Genomic DNA, 16,839 nt, shown 5'->3' on the forward strand with positions numbered 1-16,839 from the left:
TCGTAGATGATGCATCAGACATGGTTGCTACCTTAAACCTGGGGCTCCCCACCACCAGGAGGCCTCAGACATCCATTTCATACCCGAGTAACCACGTGGAACTTTTAAAACCTACGCTATACCTACGAGCGCCCTGAGGCACTCTGATCTTGTGCTTAAAACCGCTCTGTGCAGTGTGGGGTTAACCCTTTCCACCATGTCTTGAACAAATCCTATACAGGCTATTCCACCTCTGTAGTAGGTATAATCTCCAAAAATGCTATTCCTTTCTTAGAGTTCTACTCAGTGATTCAAAATGCATTCCGCAACCAGTAGAGACAGATTGTCGTGTATTGAAAAAAAATCTAAATACCATTAACTGCGACCTCTGACCTCCCTCTTCCTTCCCCTCTAGCACTGTAACCCAAGGTTACAACTCTGCCACAGGTTACATATTGGCCACACACGATTCACTCATGGGAACTAGACCAAAGTTCTGTACCTTACTATCAGAACTGCTTTCTCCTATTTACAGTAGCGCTCCTCCTAATTTCATCAGGATCATGTCATGACGAGGACTTCTCTGGACGAGGACTTCGGGGGTGAGGAGGTGAGCGTCCCGTTCGTTGGTGAGGCTCCCCCTGCGTCGTCCGACGTTCCCCCGGTTGTCATCGACCCTCCTCTGGATGTTGCAGTGCCGTCGGATGCTACTCCTGCTCCTGTCGCTGTTGCTTCCGTCGACCTTCCTGTTGCTCCCTGTGAGGCATCGCCGTGTGCACGCCCGACTTCAGCTGCTGCGCCTGGCCCTGCATCCTAGCCTCGGGTCCCGGCTGTGCTGGGTGCTGGGGTGGCTGTGGGGGCCCCTGATGTGTGTGGTCCAGTTCCCCCTGTGGTCGAGGCTGCTGCTGTTCTGCGGCGGGCGTCAGTTTGTCCGGCTAGTGGGGCCCGTGTTTCTGAGTCAGCTTCCGGCTCTGACGATCTCAGGCCGGTGCCCAAACGTTCCCGGCGTTCGTCGTCTGCCTGGGCTGATGTTGGGAAATTTAGTGACTGTGGGTCTTTGGGTGTGGATGGAGTGGTTCCGGATGCGTCGCTGGCTCCGCAGTTAGTGGTGGCGGAAGTCCATGTGCCTGCTGACATTGGTGCCTGTGTCTCGGGTGTGCCTGATGTTTCTTCTCCACCGGGGGCCTCTCCGCGGTGAGGCGTGGTGGCCTCCGCTGCCAGGGATGGTGGGGATGAAGGGGTTGGGCGTGGCCTGGTGGTGACCTTGCGGAAGGATGTGCGCAGTTCGGTATCCCGGCGGTCGTCCGGTGGTGTGCCCGTGGACGCTGGTGCCCCTGTGATGGTGCCTTCTGTCCGGCTCCCTCCTCTGAGGATGTCCGTTGGGGACTTGGGGACTGTGTTACCGGAGTCTGTGATGCCGTTGCGTCACTGGGCGCGGATTGCTCTGTTACCGATCTGCGAGGAGGCGCTGGACTTTCAGGGTGGGGCAGTTCCATTGGTGTGGGAGCGTGTGCCGGTCACTCGGGTCAGGAGTGATTCCATTTGGGTGCCCTGTTTGAGGGTGTTTGTGGCCAATGTCCCGGATGATATGGCGTCCCCGGTGGATGGTCAGGGCCCTTGGCAGTGGTTGCGATGGGAGGCGTTCCATGTACGATTCCCTCGGGACGTGTTTCCGGGCAAGTATGTCTGATGATTTTCTACTTTTGTGCTTACTTTTGTGCTGTGTGCCCTTCTGGCTGTTTGTTTGCCTTTCGGTAGTTTGTGCCCGTGACTCTCCCTTTGTTTGTGGCGGGGCGGGTGGCTTGGTGTGTGTTTTAGTCTTCATGTATTTATTTTGTGTTATTACAGTGCCCTATGTATTTTATTTTATGCTTATGTGTTGTGTTTGTCTTTCATTTGTATATCTTTTTTATATTTTTTTTGTTGTTATTGGCTGGTTGTGTGGTGTGCTATTTTATTGTATTTTTTATTATATTTCATTTTGTTCATACTGTTGTGCTTTGTTGTTGGTCCTTCAGGCCGGCGCTTCTGTTTTGTTTCATACTGTTAAAATGTTTTAACTTGTTGCTATGTTCTTGTTTTGCTTGCATTGCATGCTTGTTTGTGATTGTTTTCTGTATTGTTCTCTATTTTGTAACCTTTTGTGTATTTATCCTGCATTTCCCGTACCCTTTCCAGTTTTGGTACTTGTTGTTCTGTCGGTCCTTCTGGCCGGCGGATTCTTGTTTTGTTCTGTTATGTTTCTAATTTTATGTTTTATTGTAATTTAAATCGCATGCTTGCATGTAAAAATATAAATAAAAAAAAAAAATGTCATAAGAACCCCAAAGCTGGAGTAACATTGCCCGATCTTGAAAATGTATTTAATTTTATATATTTTAACAGCATTTTTCTGCTGCTTCGAACACGAAATATACATGGCAAACATAAAATAACAAATGGAACTAACAGTAATTATAACAGGTTGGTTGATGAACTTTCAGTCACTTAAGCTGATGGAATAGGTTGCCAGCAAATACTGAGAGAAGTTCATTATGCATCGACCAGCTGAACTTTACGGCCATTCACTGGCATGATGGCTCTGCTGCTCTGAGACCCTGGGTCTGGAATTTTCTGGACGTGTATCATACCTTGCCCTTGAGATTGTCCTGTTGGATATGCTACATGTTCGTGTTGTCGATATGTATGGGCTCCAACTGTTAACTACCCATCGAGCACTTGTGAAGTTTCACTCCACTGCTGTTTATAAGGACTTGGTGGCCGGTTATGATGCGCGCTCATTTCCTCTCCCTGGGGACGGTGGTACCGTCGGTATCTCTGATCAATGCTGCTCGGTGACATATGTGGTACTGCATTGTGTGCCGTTCGAGTTCACAGAGGCCATACTTTGATGGTACTTTAGCCAGTTTGGGACTATAGTTTCCATCCGGATGAACTCCGTCTCTTCCGGCAGGTGGCGTGGTGTCTCATGTGGAACCCAGACTCTCGCCCTGTGGCTCAAATCACCAGTTCCCCTCCATGGTTACCTTGAAATTGAAATTGAAATAGAAATAATGGTTACCTTGATGGGCTACAATATGCGGGCGTTCCATGCAGGGCAGCAACGAGCATGTTTTTTGGTGGTGGCCTTTACCAGGCAGCCGCTTGTACTGGAGTGGCGGCTGCTCCTGTGAACTTATTTAGAGAAGAAGATTTCCCTCCATTGGTGGTGCAGCACCTGTCGCCTTGTGATGGAGTGGTTGGGGAGGTTTCCCCACTGCCTGCTGACCCGGTGGTGGACCGGGTTCCTCGGCTGGTGGGCCGGTGGATACGAGTGGTGGTGGTGCTCGTGACGAGGTGGTGGTGTTCGTGACGAGGTGGTGGACGAGGAGGTTGACATAACTGGTACACCTTAAGCGATCACACCAAAATCAGACCCTTAAAAGGAATTGAAATTTCCATGGAAGTCTTCTTCCATTTGGGTTCTGTGGGTGATAGGGGGTTTTGTCACTGGGGTACCGAATTTAATGCCTCAGACTTGTGCGGCTCCTGGTCGTCTGATCTCTGATGACGAGCTATTGGTTTGGGAGGCTTACTACTTACATTTTCGGGAGCGGGAGTACCCGGATAAATATGAGTAGTTCGTGTGTTTGGGTTTAGTTTGTTTGTTTGTCTTTGTTTTGGTTGGTGCGTCTTCTTGCGTGTCTGTATGGGATTTTGTTTCCCAGTGTCTGCGTGCATGGGTGCGTGTTTTTGTGTGTGCGAGTGTGTGGTGTGGATGTTTGTTTCTGGCTCCTGCGTGGGCCTGTTCAGATGTATCTTCATTTGGCCTTTGCAACCTGTTGTTTTTGTTTGTGGGGGCGTTATTCCTAACAAATTCGACAAAAATCGAATATGTCTGAAAAATTTCTAAAAATACTACAAGGTTGTGGCAACACCGTGGTGCAAACCATTTTATGTTATGATAAAAAATAACTTAATTAGAGTAATTTTCCCAGCCGCAACTGTCCCCAATCCGGTCGTCGTGGCTTGGGTGCGCCATAGGGTGTTGTTTCGTACGTTATAAACGTCTATTATGTTGTAATAGCATGGAAAATAGCTTGTTATGCATAAACAAATTATAAACTCACCCATTGGCAACAGACTCGAGTGACAGAAGGGGGAGGGTTCAGCTGAGTCAGTTACACATTGTATCTCCCTGCTGGTGGAGCTATTGTCCACGCGGTCTCGCTCGAATATCACATTTTTTGTCGCATCTACTGCACAATGCCACGCGTGTCGAACAGAAAGAAAGCTCTAAGTGCCAGAGGCACACACGCTAACCTTGTAAAGCTGCAACGGAAAGGATCTGCAGCCGCTTTGCTGCAAAGCCAAATTCTGACGAGTGAAGATAGAGGTGGCCTCTCTGTGAGGAGTGTGGCGGCGGCCGCTACCTCACTACACACTCTCCCACCCTGCCCCACACCACCAACCGCTCCAGGTGATGCACACACCACTCTTGATGTTGCATTTACAGCTCCAGATGTTGAACACACCGCTCTTGATGTTGAAGGGCCCAGCACCTCACATGATGTTTCAGCAACTCCAAACATTTCCACAAAGCATAAATGTACCCAAAGCAGTGCCAAAAAACGAGTGAAGTTATTCCGAGAAGGAAAAGAAGGAAAAAATGATAATGATAGTGGCAGTGACAGTGACAGTGAAGGGAAATGTCGAATAAATCCACGTGAGTCAGTGCTAATGGTGACAGATAAGAGGCTTGAAAATTACCTAGATGACAATTGTATATTCAAGTACTGCTCAAAGGCTACGACACGCCATAAAATGAAAATTGTGCAACATGATGTGCAAGTGACAAAAACCTGTAGTTTTTGTTATTGTAAACATACTGAAGCATTGAATGGAAATCATGAAAATCTAATATCCTTACTGTACAGCAACATGCTAAATGGCAACGGATATACATATTACCAAAGCATGTGTTCTATAAATAACATAAAATTTGTATCACATAAACCATATAACGAGATCCAGAAGAAGATAAGAGATGCTGCTAATGAGAGATGGGTGCATTTGCAAGAAAACACTCGCAGTATCATATTCAGTCATTACAAAGATCATTTGGATAGACACCCCATTGATGGCGTCCTAGACATTGATGTGTCCTTTGATGGATCTTGGCATACAAGGGACCATCATTCACAAATTGGCACTGCTTTTGTTGTGGAAATATTCACAGGGCTGTTGTGGACCACAATACTTTCTGCAAAAACTTCACCAAGTGTTCTGCGTTCAAGCGTAGAAAACAAAATGGAAAAATAACACAGGCTGAGTTTGACACTGAAATGGGTAAACATTTACCGGATTGTGACAAGAACTACAATGGAACTGCCAAAAATATGGAACCGGATGCCGCGGTATTGATGTGGGGTCGATCTCTAGACAAAAAACTCAGGTATACGACCTTGGTCGGTGATGGTGATTCTTCAGCCTTCAATAAAATTTGTGCAATGAATAATGGTGATGGATCATATGCAGACGTAAGAGTGGATAAGGCTGAGTGCATAAATCACTTCAGCAAGAGACTTGCAACACAGCTTTGTAACTTTCAGAAAACAGCTGTCGAATGGAAGGTGACAAAAGAGCCTGTCAAAAAGACCAGACGAATGTCACTGGTCAATGGGAAGGGAAAATTAACTGACAACACCATTCTGAAGTTGGCAAGTTACTTTACAAAGCCATTAGGGATAACATCAACTAGGACTGGAAACAAATGAGGGATGCCTGCCTGTCTGGACTGTTCCATGCAACGTCGACGGATGAAAAGTCAACGCACATGCATTACCCTAAAGGCAAAGACTCTTGGTGTTTCCACCAGCAAGACATTACAAATGAAATGACCCCACGTTCACACAAGACGATGAAAGTACATTTTCAGCTACCCAGTATTCACATGACTGAAGTCTTGAAGATATACAACAATCTTGTATCGGAGGACAACATGACCAAGTGCCTGAAGGGAAAGACTCAGAATACAAACGAGTCTCTACACCACCGAGTTTGGAAACTCGCCCCCAAAGACAAATATGTTATTCGAGTAATGGTAGACTTCGCCATGGCAATGACAGCTGTCAACTACAACGCTGGGTATATGATGGGATCTCTGACGAACCTCCTTGGTCTACCACAGAGTGACATTCGGGACCGGTACTTCAACATGAAGGACAAGAAGATGCAGAATCCAACGAGACGCACCATCAAGCCAAGAAAAGCCCCTGAGGAAGCTGACCCTGGCTATGGGGCAGGTGCCTACTAGTGCCATTGCAGTGCCACCTTGAGGACCCATATTTCAGACCAATTATTTTAGGTTAGTATGTTTTAGTGTTATATTTTGATATTACATCATAAATAATGGTAAATATATAACTGCTTTGAAGGTTTTTTGAAGGAACTGGGTTCTAGGCTCTTTGAAACAACAAGGGACCCTGGAGCTGCCAGCTTTCTTTTCCAGCGCCTCAACATGGCGATACAGAGGGGAAATGCGCACTGCATTCAGGGTTCCTGCCCGCCATCTGAGGAGCTGGAGGAACTCGACAACCTATGATAACCATCTTTGTACCCTATATGTAACTCCTTTTTTGTAACAAAGTTCAAATAAAAAATATATATATGTGTACATACAAAAGAATGGGGGTGGTAGGAGTAGATAATATTAGTGTTCAGTGAGAAACAACAAGGTCTCCTCTGAATACTTTTTATTTTCTTCTCCGAGGCTATGGGTCCCCACATTGGCACCAGAGGGGGTACCCTTTTTATAACTTCTTGATTTTTTTTTTTATTTTTTTTTATTTTTTTTTATTTTGTTATCAGGCGATCTTCATGGAACTTACACACCTTACTGAAGGCATGCCTATCTACAAGGATGCAAATTTTGAATGAAATTGGTCGACATCAACCTCAGCCACAGGTGGTTGAACTTTGACCTTTATTTCCTACATGTAAGTAATTAGCAACTACATGGTTGAATTACTTTTTCATTTATTATTCAATTTACATGAAACTTGCACATTATATGTAGAGTTTATCCCTCTACACAATTGTGTATTTTTATTTTCCTAAGTCTATTTATTGATTTTATAAATATTTATATACATTATGTTATTGCATATTTTTGGGGGGAACTTTGAAAATTTGTATTGCACTAAATACATTTGGGATAGAAATATTCCTAAAAACCTCTATTATACAGTAATGTGATAGCTGAGTGTCATGGAAATGATTTCGGTTGACAATTGTGTTTGCTATGCAATGGTGGAAAATTTTGATAAATTGTCTAAAATATGTTTTTTTTCTCTCCCTCTCTATTTAGCCTGCGATGCTGAAACTTGGACCAGGTGCAGCCCTTTTCACATGTAAAACATCAATAAATTTTGATTGCACTAGAACAACTTTTAATCATCCCCAATAACGCCCCCTTGTGTAATTTTCTTTGACTGTGCTGTGTGCCGTGTGTGTGTTCTGTGTTCTTGTTTTATGGTATGATGTCTGTTGTTGAGTGGTGTGACACATGGTGTGTGTGTTTTGCGTATGTTTTAAGTTGTATATATGTATTTCTTATTTTATTTTTGCCTTTGGTATCAATGTGTTTCTCTGTGCACATTTTTCGTTACTGACACCTTTGACACGCCCCGTCAGGGTTCTGTAGCTTTTGTTTTTTGTATGTTCCCATGTATTTTTATTGTTATTTGTTTTCACTTTTATGTTATATTGCTGTGTGTGCCCTGTTATCTGTATTATTGTTATTCTGTGTTTCTTGTTATTCTATGCTCTCTGTGTGATGTTACTGTGTATGTTCTGTGTTGCTTCTTGCCTGCCCCGAGTCAAGTGTTGTGGCTGGTCTAGGTACTCTCTCAGACGCTAAGCTCCATAAAACTTATTCAAAGCACTAAAACTTAATTGGTGTTAGTGAGGGTTCCCTGCATGGAACCAGGTCACAAGCGGACAAGTTCTCGACTAATTCTGACCAGAAAAAGGCTTTAGTTGTGTTTCCATCAATACTAACATTACAAACGTTCTATTATTAGAATGAAAGTATGATGGACAAGGTAATGTAATAGTTCTAATGCTACCCTTGTAGTAATAACCCTTTCCCTACTTCACTCAATACCCCAGCTTAACACTGTTACAGTCCAGTGTGACCCCTCACTGGACTGCCACGAATATAAGCTGAATATTAAACAAGGAGGACACAACAAGAACAGGGGTTATGAATTTATAACTAATAATTAAAATCATTAAAACACTGCCACCACCTTCCCAACCATAAATGAATGTGTCAAAATTGTTTCTCCAGGAAGGAAGGGACTCAATAATCATGGAACTCAAAGGGGCAAGTAAATAAATCTTAATGGATTAATACTGTAATCTTACTGAACTGAAGGGGGATTCAAGAGCAACTTTAATATTCATAAGATGGAGGAGAACACAGGAACTTTCCAAGTCAACCCTCAACCACATATAAAAATGACCAAGTAGAAAAATATATTAAAAAGGGGAATTAACTGAATACCACTGGAACAAATAATTTTTTTATTAAATAAAGCACGTAAATAAAAATCAAGTTTGGAATGTTCTAACACATCCTAAGAGGCAATGGGAACATTTTGAGGTGCATTTACTGTTGTACCAAAACTCTGACAGACATTACCTTAATCCTGCAACCTCGACTACGATGTTAAGTGGCTGCCCCCCAGATCAGGATATCTGGGCCCCAGTACACTCCAAGACACACTAACTCAGCTTTTCTAAAAACGCTTACCAGTGGGACAGGCTCCCCCACTTAGTTCCTAGGCCCAATTTAACTCCAAGCCTATGGCCAATGGATTTAATCACAACTGGGTGTTCTAGAAGCTTGGCCAATGGCATGAACAGGCACTACCCTGGGGGACCCCGCCTCCACAGGCCTCCATGGCTTCAACCAATCAGAACCAGGCTTGACAATAAGGGTCAATTCCTCTTGAGAGAAAACTCCAGTAACTGGAACAGCACCAACGACTATTCTGTGGGAAACGTTGGCTGGGCACCAACATGTAATTTGAGAGCACAAGTTTATTGGCTCTGAGGTACTATTTCCAGTTCGTCACTGGGAAGATGGAGGGAGAGGGGAAAACGGATTGGGGGAACAAGTGACTTCAAACTGTTCATGACCACGAGGGTCAGACTGTGACAAATGGGAGGGATGACCAAAGGGAGGGGAGGCAAGTGAGGGAAGGAAAGGGGAAGAGGAAGAGGAAGGGGAAGGGGAAGAGGAAGAGGAATGGGAAGGGGAAGGAGCTATGGTCTGCACATACCATTACAGTAAGGTCATGATAGTATGTTCCTCGCCTTGCCCTAGTTACTCTGTATTATTCACTCATTTATCCATATCTCACCTATGGTATCTGTGAGAAGTTGGGTTTTTGGCCACTTCTCAGCTAACTTACATCTGTTAGGTAATAGTAGGAAAAAACCTTTTGCCTCAGAAAATGGTGGAGATGTGCACAGGGTGTGCACAAAAGTCTACCTTCCTTGGTAGTGGAGATAGACTAGTGAAATCACATCCCTTTCGAAAGGGGATGCCTTCAGCATTCCAAAGAAGTAACTCTCGTTGACGTAAGTATTCTGTGTGAATAGTTACAGGTTTTCCCTGAATTCTGTACCTCGGGCACCTGACAACACAGAGAGAGAGAGAGAGAGAGAGAGAGAGAGAGAGAGAGAGAGAGAGAGAGAGAGAGAGAGGGAGAGAGAGAGAGAGAGAGAGAGAGAGAGAGAGAGAGAGAGAGAGAGAGAGAGAGAGAGAGAGAGAGAGAGAGAGAGAGAGAGAGAGAGAGAGAGAGAGAGAGAGAGAGAGAGAGAGAGAGAGAGAGAGAGAGAGAGAGAGAGAGAGAGAGAGAGAGAGAGAGAGAGAGAGAGAGAGAGAGAGAGAGAGAGAGAGAGAGAGAGAGAGAGAGAGAGAGAGAGAGAGAGAGAGAGAGAGAGAGAGAGAGAGAGAGAGAGAGAGAGAGAGAGAGAGAGAGAGAGAGAGAGAGAGAGAGAGAGAGAGAGAGAGAGAGAGAGAGAGAGAGAGAGAGAGAGAGAGAGAGAGAGAGAGAGAGAGAGAGAGAGGAGAGGAGAGAGAGAGAGAGAGAGAGAGAGAGAGAGAGAGAGAGAGAGAGAGAGAGAGAGAGAGAGAGAGAGAGAGAGAGAGAGAGAGAGAGAGAGAGAGAGAGAGAGAGAGAGAGAGAGAGAGAGAGAGAGAGAGAGAGAGAGAGAGAGAGAGAGAGAGAGAGAGAGAGAGAGAGAGAGAGAGAGAGAGAGAGAGAGAGAGAGAGAGAGAGAGAGAGAGAGAGAGAGAGAGAGAGAGAGAGAGAGAGAGAGAGAGAGAGAGAGAGAGAGAGAGAGAGAGAGAGAGAGAGAGAGAGAGAGAGAGAGAGAGAGAGAGAGAGAGAGAGAGAGAGAGAGAGAGAGAGAGAGAGAGAGAGAGAGAGAGAGAGAGAGAGAGAGAGAGAGAGAGAGAGAGAGAGAGAGAGAGAGAGAGAGAGAGAGAGAGAGAGAGAGAGAGAGAGAGAGAGAGAGAGAGAGAGAGAGAGAGAGAGAGAGAGAGAGAGAGAGAGGAGAGAGAGAGAGAGAGAGAGAGAGAGAGAGAGAGAGAGAGAGAGAGAGAGAGAGAGAGAGAGAGAGAGAGAGAGAGAGAGAGAGAGAGAGAGAGAGAGAGAGAGAGAGAGAGAGAGAGAGAGAGAGAGAGAGAGAGAGAGAGAGAGAGAGAGAGAGAGAGAGAGAGAGAGAGAGAGAGAGAGAGAGAGAGAGAGAGAGAGAGAGAGAGAGAGAGAGAGAGAGAGAGAGAGAGAGAGAGAGAGAGAGAGAGAGAGAGAGAGAGAGAGAGAGAGAGAGAGAGAGAGAGAGAGAGAGAGAGAGAGAGAGAGAGAGAGAGAGAGAGAGAGAGAGAGAGAGAGAGAGAGAGAGAGAGAGAGAGAGAGAGAGAGAGAGAGAGAGAGAGAGAGAGAGAGAGAGAGAGAGAGAGAGAGAGAGAGAGAGAGAGAGAGAGAGAGAGAGAGAGAGAGAGAGAGAGAGAGAGAGAGAGAGAGAGAGAGAGAGAGAGAGAGAGAGAGAGAGAGAGAGAGAGAGAGAGAGAGAGAGAGAGAGAGAGAGAGAGAGAGAGAGAGAGAGAGAGAGAGAGAGAGAGAGAGAGAGAGAGAGAGAGAGAGAGAGAGAGAGAGAGAGAGAGAGAGAGAGAGAGAGAGAGAGAGAGAGAGAGAGAGAGAGAGAGAGAGAGAGAGAGAGAGAGAGAGAGAGAGAGAGAGAGAGAGAGAGAGAGAGAGAGAGAGAGAGAGAGAGAGAGAGAGAGAGAGAGAGAGAGAGAGAGAGAGAGAGAGAGAGAGAGAGAGAGAGAGAGAGAGAGAGAGAGAGAGAGAGAGAGAGAGAGAGAGAGTAGGCAGAGAGGACCACCTCAAGTACCAACGGCTCCACTTTGCCGGTGACGTGACGTCATCAGCATTTCCTGCCGGCTTTACTCTTATTGGAAGCGGCACGAAGGCCTCGGCCGAGGCTCGTACCTGATTGGTCGAGTGCCTGGCACCAAAGGAGCCTCTGCCCGAACTCTCGTGCCAAAACTTTGCTGGTGTGAGATTCCTGCGCCTCAGGAGAGTGTTTCTGTGTGTAGGATCTGTGCTGTCGAGACGTCGGGAGGTCAGGTCCTGGCCAAGACCTTGGTTTCTCCTGCCTATATCAACCTCCAGCCAGCCCAAGTTGATTCTACGCCGCTCTGTGATCGTTGCTGCAGAGTCCAGTGATTGCGGGCTCCGTCAGAAGTTAATTCAGAAGATAAGTGAAGTCATAGCCGTCACATGAGACACCAACAGGTGCAACCGGACTGTTTCAGAGTAACAATGGGACATCGGCTTCACCTAGAGCAATCCGTCATTTCATTGACCCATAACAGTGAGATATAAGAATCAGGAAACGATTGTATGTGTTTGAGTGATGATCGTGTGAAAATCTTCGATACTGTGAGCGTGGACTTAGATTACTTCCCGTCCTCGCCATTGTGTTCCCGCCATCCCTCGCGGCGCCCCCCCCCCCCTATATATATTTATATATGTACATACATCTGTACTAGCGTGCTTTCATTCAGCCTTCAGCAATATATCACACTTGTGTTCAAAACTGGTGCTTAACTGCGAGCACGTTACCAAGTTTATTAGTGGAAAAATATTAGGCGACTCTGGCCTCTATCTGTCTCGAGCACGCAGGAAACACCTCCCCGCCGTTCCTCACCACCTCAAGCCCCTGGGCCTGGCGCCTCACCTCGCTCGCTACCTCTGAGCGTCGGTGTTCCAACCCGACCTCCTCCTCACTCTGTCATCTCCAGTGTGTGGTCTTCAATAAACAGCTGGGGCAGTGAGTGTGTGTATGCTTGTGAGTGTGTCATACCGGTATAAATTAACGTGAGTACTCAAACATAAATTTCTCTGTATCTTCTTTGGTTGTGAAAATTCCTTGTGTTGAATTTAATTCAGCCGTCCGGTGTTCGTTCTCACTAGTTCCCCTACGGGACCGAGTTCGATTCCCCGAGGAAGCACGATAGGTAAAGACCTACTACAGCTTTTCTGTGTGAATACTGTAGCCAGATCTTCAGTGTGATTGTCATCTTACACATTCAGTACTTACACATTTTGTTGTCTTTGTGATGTGTGTATTTTACTGTGTTTAGTGTGGTTTATTGTTATACCATCACTGTGTGTTAACCCGTGTCCATGACGTTCTGTCTTTATTTCCAGGGACCTGCTGTAAGTCCAAGTAAGACTAATTTACTTTGTGTTTATTATTGATTTATTGACACGTGAGTGTGTCAATGTGGTGTGTTGTGTTTACTGTATTTATGTGGTCTCTGTGACCTGATGTACTTTGGTTTAGTGTATTGTTGTTGGTCTCAGTGACCCGTATTGGTGTGTACAATATTATTACCATGTTGTGTAGACTCAGTGTCGTCAGTGTACTTGCGTTCAGTAGCTCGAGATGTCAGTATACTTGTGTTAAATCATTCTTGAGTGTCATTTCATTAATTTAAAGTAATTTAATACGTGGTGAATAGTAATCATATTGACTGATCGATGTTAGTTAAGGAGTCTTAGTGATGCCGAGCTTTAACGTAAGTTCGTCGTGAATTAAGTGAGCTGTCAAGCTTTGACAGATTCTGGTACGATTACTCAGGGATTGCTAATTACCCGTAGCCATTGTTGATTTGTTTTGATTGCATGTCTTGGTGACAAAGTAACATAATCATAATTACTGATTAAAGTAACGTAATCATAATTACTGATTAAAGTAAAGTAGTCAACTGAGTGTTACACGAAGACTTGTCTCAGTGACAAGTCTGTCAGTTGTTGTCATTCAGTCATCAATCACCCCACGCTGGCCACGGATCTCACATCTGGCACCAACATGGGGCCGTGTATTGTTGCAACTATAATCACCCTCATTGATCCCGGATTCACATCTGGCACCGACGAGGACAGTTGTCTTTCATTGTATGTTATTGTTACTTGCCGCAGTCTCGTCAAGCTGTCATTGTGTTTGAAGTGGTTGCCCCCTTTTTGTTAAGTGTAGACAGCGTCAGCAATACCGCGAGCAGTCCGAACCGGCAGCAGTTGTTCCGGCTAGTTTAGCCTTGTCAAGAACCACGTCCGACATTAACGTAACGTCAGATTATTCTTGCCATGTACCGTTAGCATTAAGTTTAATGAATAAACTAATTGTTTACCTCTACGTTCTACCTCTTTACCTCTACAAGTGCCTCTACGTTCACACCTTCAGACCCTTGCACCAAGTATTGGCTTTGCCATTATTTGCATTATTTGTGATACTACCGTGATCCATTTTATGTTGCCTGGATTACTTGCATTCGAACTGCGTTCATGGCCATATACATCATATATAAATTCTAATTTTGTTGTGAGGACCATTGAAGCTCCTCTGACGACCTCCCTCTGAGGCCCCTAGAAGCTCCATGACCCAGTGGATAAGGAGTGCCAAGGATTTGGACTCCTGCAGCTGCTCTATGCATCCCTGGTCAGTCATTAAAGTATAATCTGCCCTTAGCATTTGTTTGATGCTAGTTCAGTCCTTTCTGACTGAGGTTTCTTGTAACCTATTCACCACAAAAAAGGGATAATCTCACAGTATCTATCCCTGAGGGTCTACCACGCTTAATTACCGTCTACCTCTAATTACTCAACAAAAAATCAGCAATTAGAACAATCACAAAATTCGAGTCCCAGAAACTACTCTGCTCTCTTACCGAAATCCTGGAACATGTTAATTAAATATCCAGAAACACATTCTCACAGTGTTCTCTATATCCACAAAAACTCTGAATTGCAATGCCAATCCTCACCTTAAACTCTTCTCAGAAGGCTGAAATAGAACTCACAGTCATCACACCAGAAACAAATATCTCTTTGACATTCCTAGAGTGAGGCTCAACCACAGCAGAATTGTAATGTAAATCAAGGATACAACTCTGGGCAAGTAACGTTACCAACCACCTTGTCAACAACTTAGCAGCCTGTCCCACGCTATCTAGTGTACACCATGTTCATAAATCATATTTGCTTAGTGACAACTAATTGATGTGACTTGTATCTTGTTAACTTCGTGATTAAATGTCCTTTGTTGCGGCTATGTAAATATTGTGTATATAAGGTGTCATGTAGTAATTTCGACCCAGTAAGCGTGTGGATTTTGCTTAGACTGTCACTCAACCTTAGACATTTTGAACTTATTGATTTGAGTCCAGGAGCTTCACTTACTTAGAGGAAAGTTCTACACAACGAGCTTTACTTTGGATCATAAAATTATAACAAGGCACCAAGAACACAAGGTAGTAAAACTTCTAGTTCCTCTAGGGAAATGTATAAGACCATTGTATGTATTTGTTGTGGAATCAATGCCGACAGTCCTACGAGTGACTGGTCTCGGAGCCACAGCAAGATTCAATAAACAAAATGAGGCTTATCTTAGCAGACCACCAGATAAATTCCATATACATAACGGATATTGGCAGCCTTACGGGTGCTAATTAAAACAATTCATTTATCTTGGGGGAAACAAACATTAGAAATGTACTTATTAGAGTCTACAGGAGGGAAGTTAATGTCCCGGCCAGTGTTGCGTTTTAGGGCAACAACTGTTGAGCAGAAATATTCTGAAACTGTCATAGTAGCATGACTGAGCCAAGAACAATCACTCTAAGAAATCAGTCACATAATTGATGATGGACTGGAGTCAGTACATAAACAGTAGGATCTAGACTCTATAGGAAATTTTCCTGAATCACTTAGCAAGAGGAAGATTAAGTACTTTCTTAAGGTTGAAATTGAGCACCAGGGGCCTCTATAGTGAGTTAATGCTTGTTGGCCCAAAAGCCACTGGTCATTGTTACACAATCCATGACCGCTGTTGATAAACCAGCGGTCAACACCATAAACTGTACAGCTTCTCTCAACTTAGGAAGCTGATAAAAACCATATACAGGTGTAGAAGATGGACATCTGATAAGGTGTACATCTGTTTATTTACCTGTGCAGCTACTAGATCAGTTTATAAGTAACACCTGATGTGACTGCTCAAGTTATCCCGAAGCCTATAATGCACTGGAAAAAAATGTGTAAACGAAATTCATCCTACCTTGAGCTCCATGGCACGGAGGTTTGATGAAAGAAGATAGGTCTCACGGAGCTCCAAACAGTAGTCACAGAGATCGGGTCTAGAATAAATAATCAGCTATTGACTTATATCTCAGGTGGCCAGTAGTCCAGCTCACTTAATGTTTTGCCAGTCTCCGTGGTGTAGTGGTAAGACACTCACCTGGTGTTCCGCAAACGTTTTGTAATGGGTTCGTATCCTGGCCGGGGAGGATTTACTGAGGACAAATCCCTAACTGTAGCCTCTGTTTAACTCAACAGTAAAATGGGTACTTGGTTGTAAAAACGGTTCTTCGTGGCGATCGTATTCCAGAGACCTGCCCGAAACGCTACGCGTACTAGTGGCTGTACAAGAATATAACAACTCTTATATATGTATCTCAAAAAAAATGAAAATGTACCGTTTACCCATGACTCCAGTACCTTCCGTACCAGATGAGGATGTCAGAGATCCCTCATATGTGGGTGATTGACTTAGTACAAGAGAACAAGCATCTCTCCAACATAATATTTAAGTGGAATGAAGTATGGACATGGGAGTACCTAATCTCTCTAAGCGAGCACCATTATGGGATAAATTCCCCATATAACAAAGTTAATATACAACCTGGTGATACTGTTCTGATGGACTTCGATGGACCAAGGACAGTTAGGAAAAGTAATATTTGTCCACCCAGACAGTCAGGGAATTTTGCGGATTGTTAAAGTTCAGTCTAAAGGAGCTACGTCCTTGAAAACACAAGACAAACTAGTACACTTAGAATCCAAAGGGGGGGACTACAGATCCTTGGCAACCCACAGCATTAGCACATGGAAATCTACAAATATCAATACGGCCCATCCGTCAAAGGACAGCAGCACAGAAGTGCAAACAAAATTTGCGTTTGTACTTTCAAAACGATGGGGAGTAAACATGGTAAATTTTCGTCTTGCCTCAGTCCTAAATAATGGACTCCAAACAATCATTTCCTTCCCATAAAGATGTGGAAATTTTTCATCAAAATAGAGTATAGCATGTGTGAGTTATATGGTGTGTGAGAGAGCACAAAGCTTAAGTCTAGCGATTTATGGATCAAAGTCCCGCCCACCCAGGACATAGAGAATGTTTAGTCAAGATATGAACATCATTTTGAAGACACCACCCCAGGAAGGCATCTATAAT

The 16,839-nt window shown here is 44.4% G+C and overlaps 1 protein-coding gene across 1 annotated transcript; it reads right to left on the minus strand.

The window, feature by feature from the left end:
* Positions 1-792: 792 nt before the first annotated feature.
* LOC138355131 (threonine-rich protein-like) lies at positions 793-4,092 on the minus strand. The gene is made up of 2 exons (XM_069309854.1): positions 4,089-4,092; positions 793-1,388 (listed from the first exon to the last, which is right to left on the minus strand). Exons 1-2 carry the CDS (start codon positions 4,090-4,092, stop codon positions 793-795), a joined length of 600 nt encoding a protein of 199 aa, XP_069165955.1.
* Between the last annotated feature and the right edge of the window lie 12,747 nt (positions 4,093-16,839).

This window comes from Procambarus clarkii, chromosome 66, assembly GCF_040958095.1.
Source record: "Procambarus clarkii isolate CNS0578487 chromosome 66, FALCON_Pclarkii_2.0, whole genome shotgun sequence".
NCBI lineage: Eukaryota > Metazoa > Arthropoda > Malacostraca > Decapoda > Cambaridae > Procambarus > Procambarus clarkii.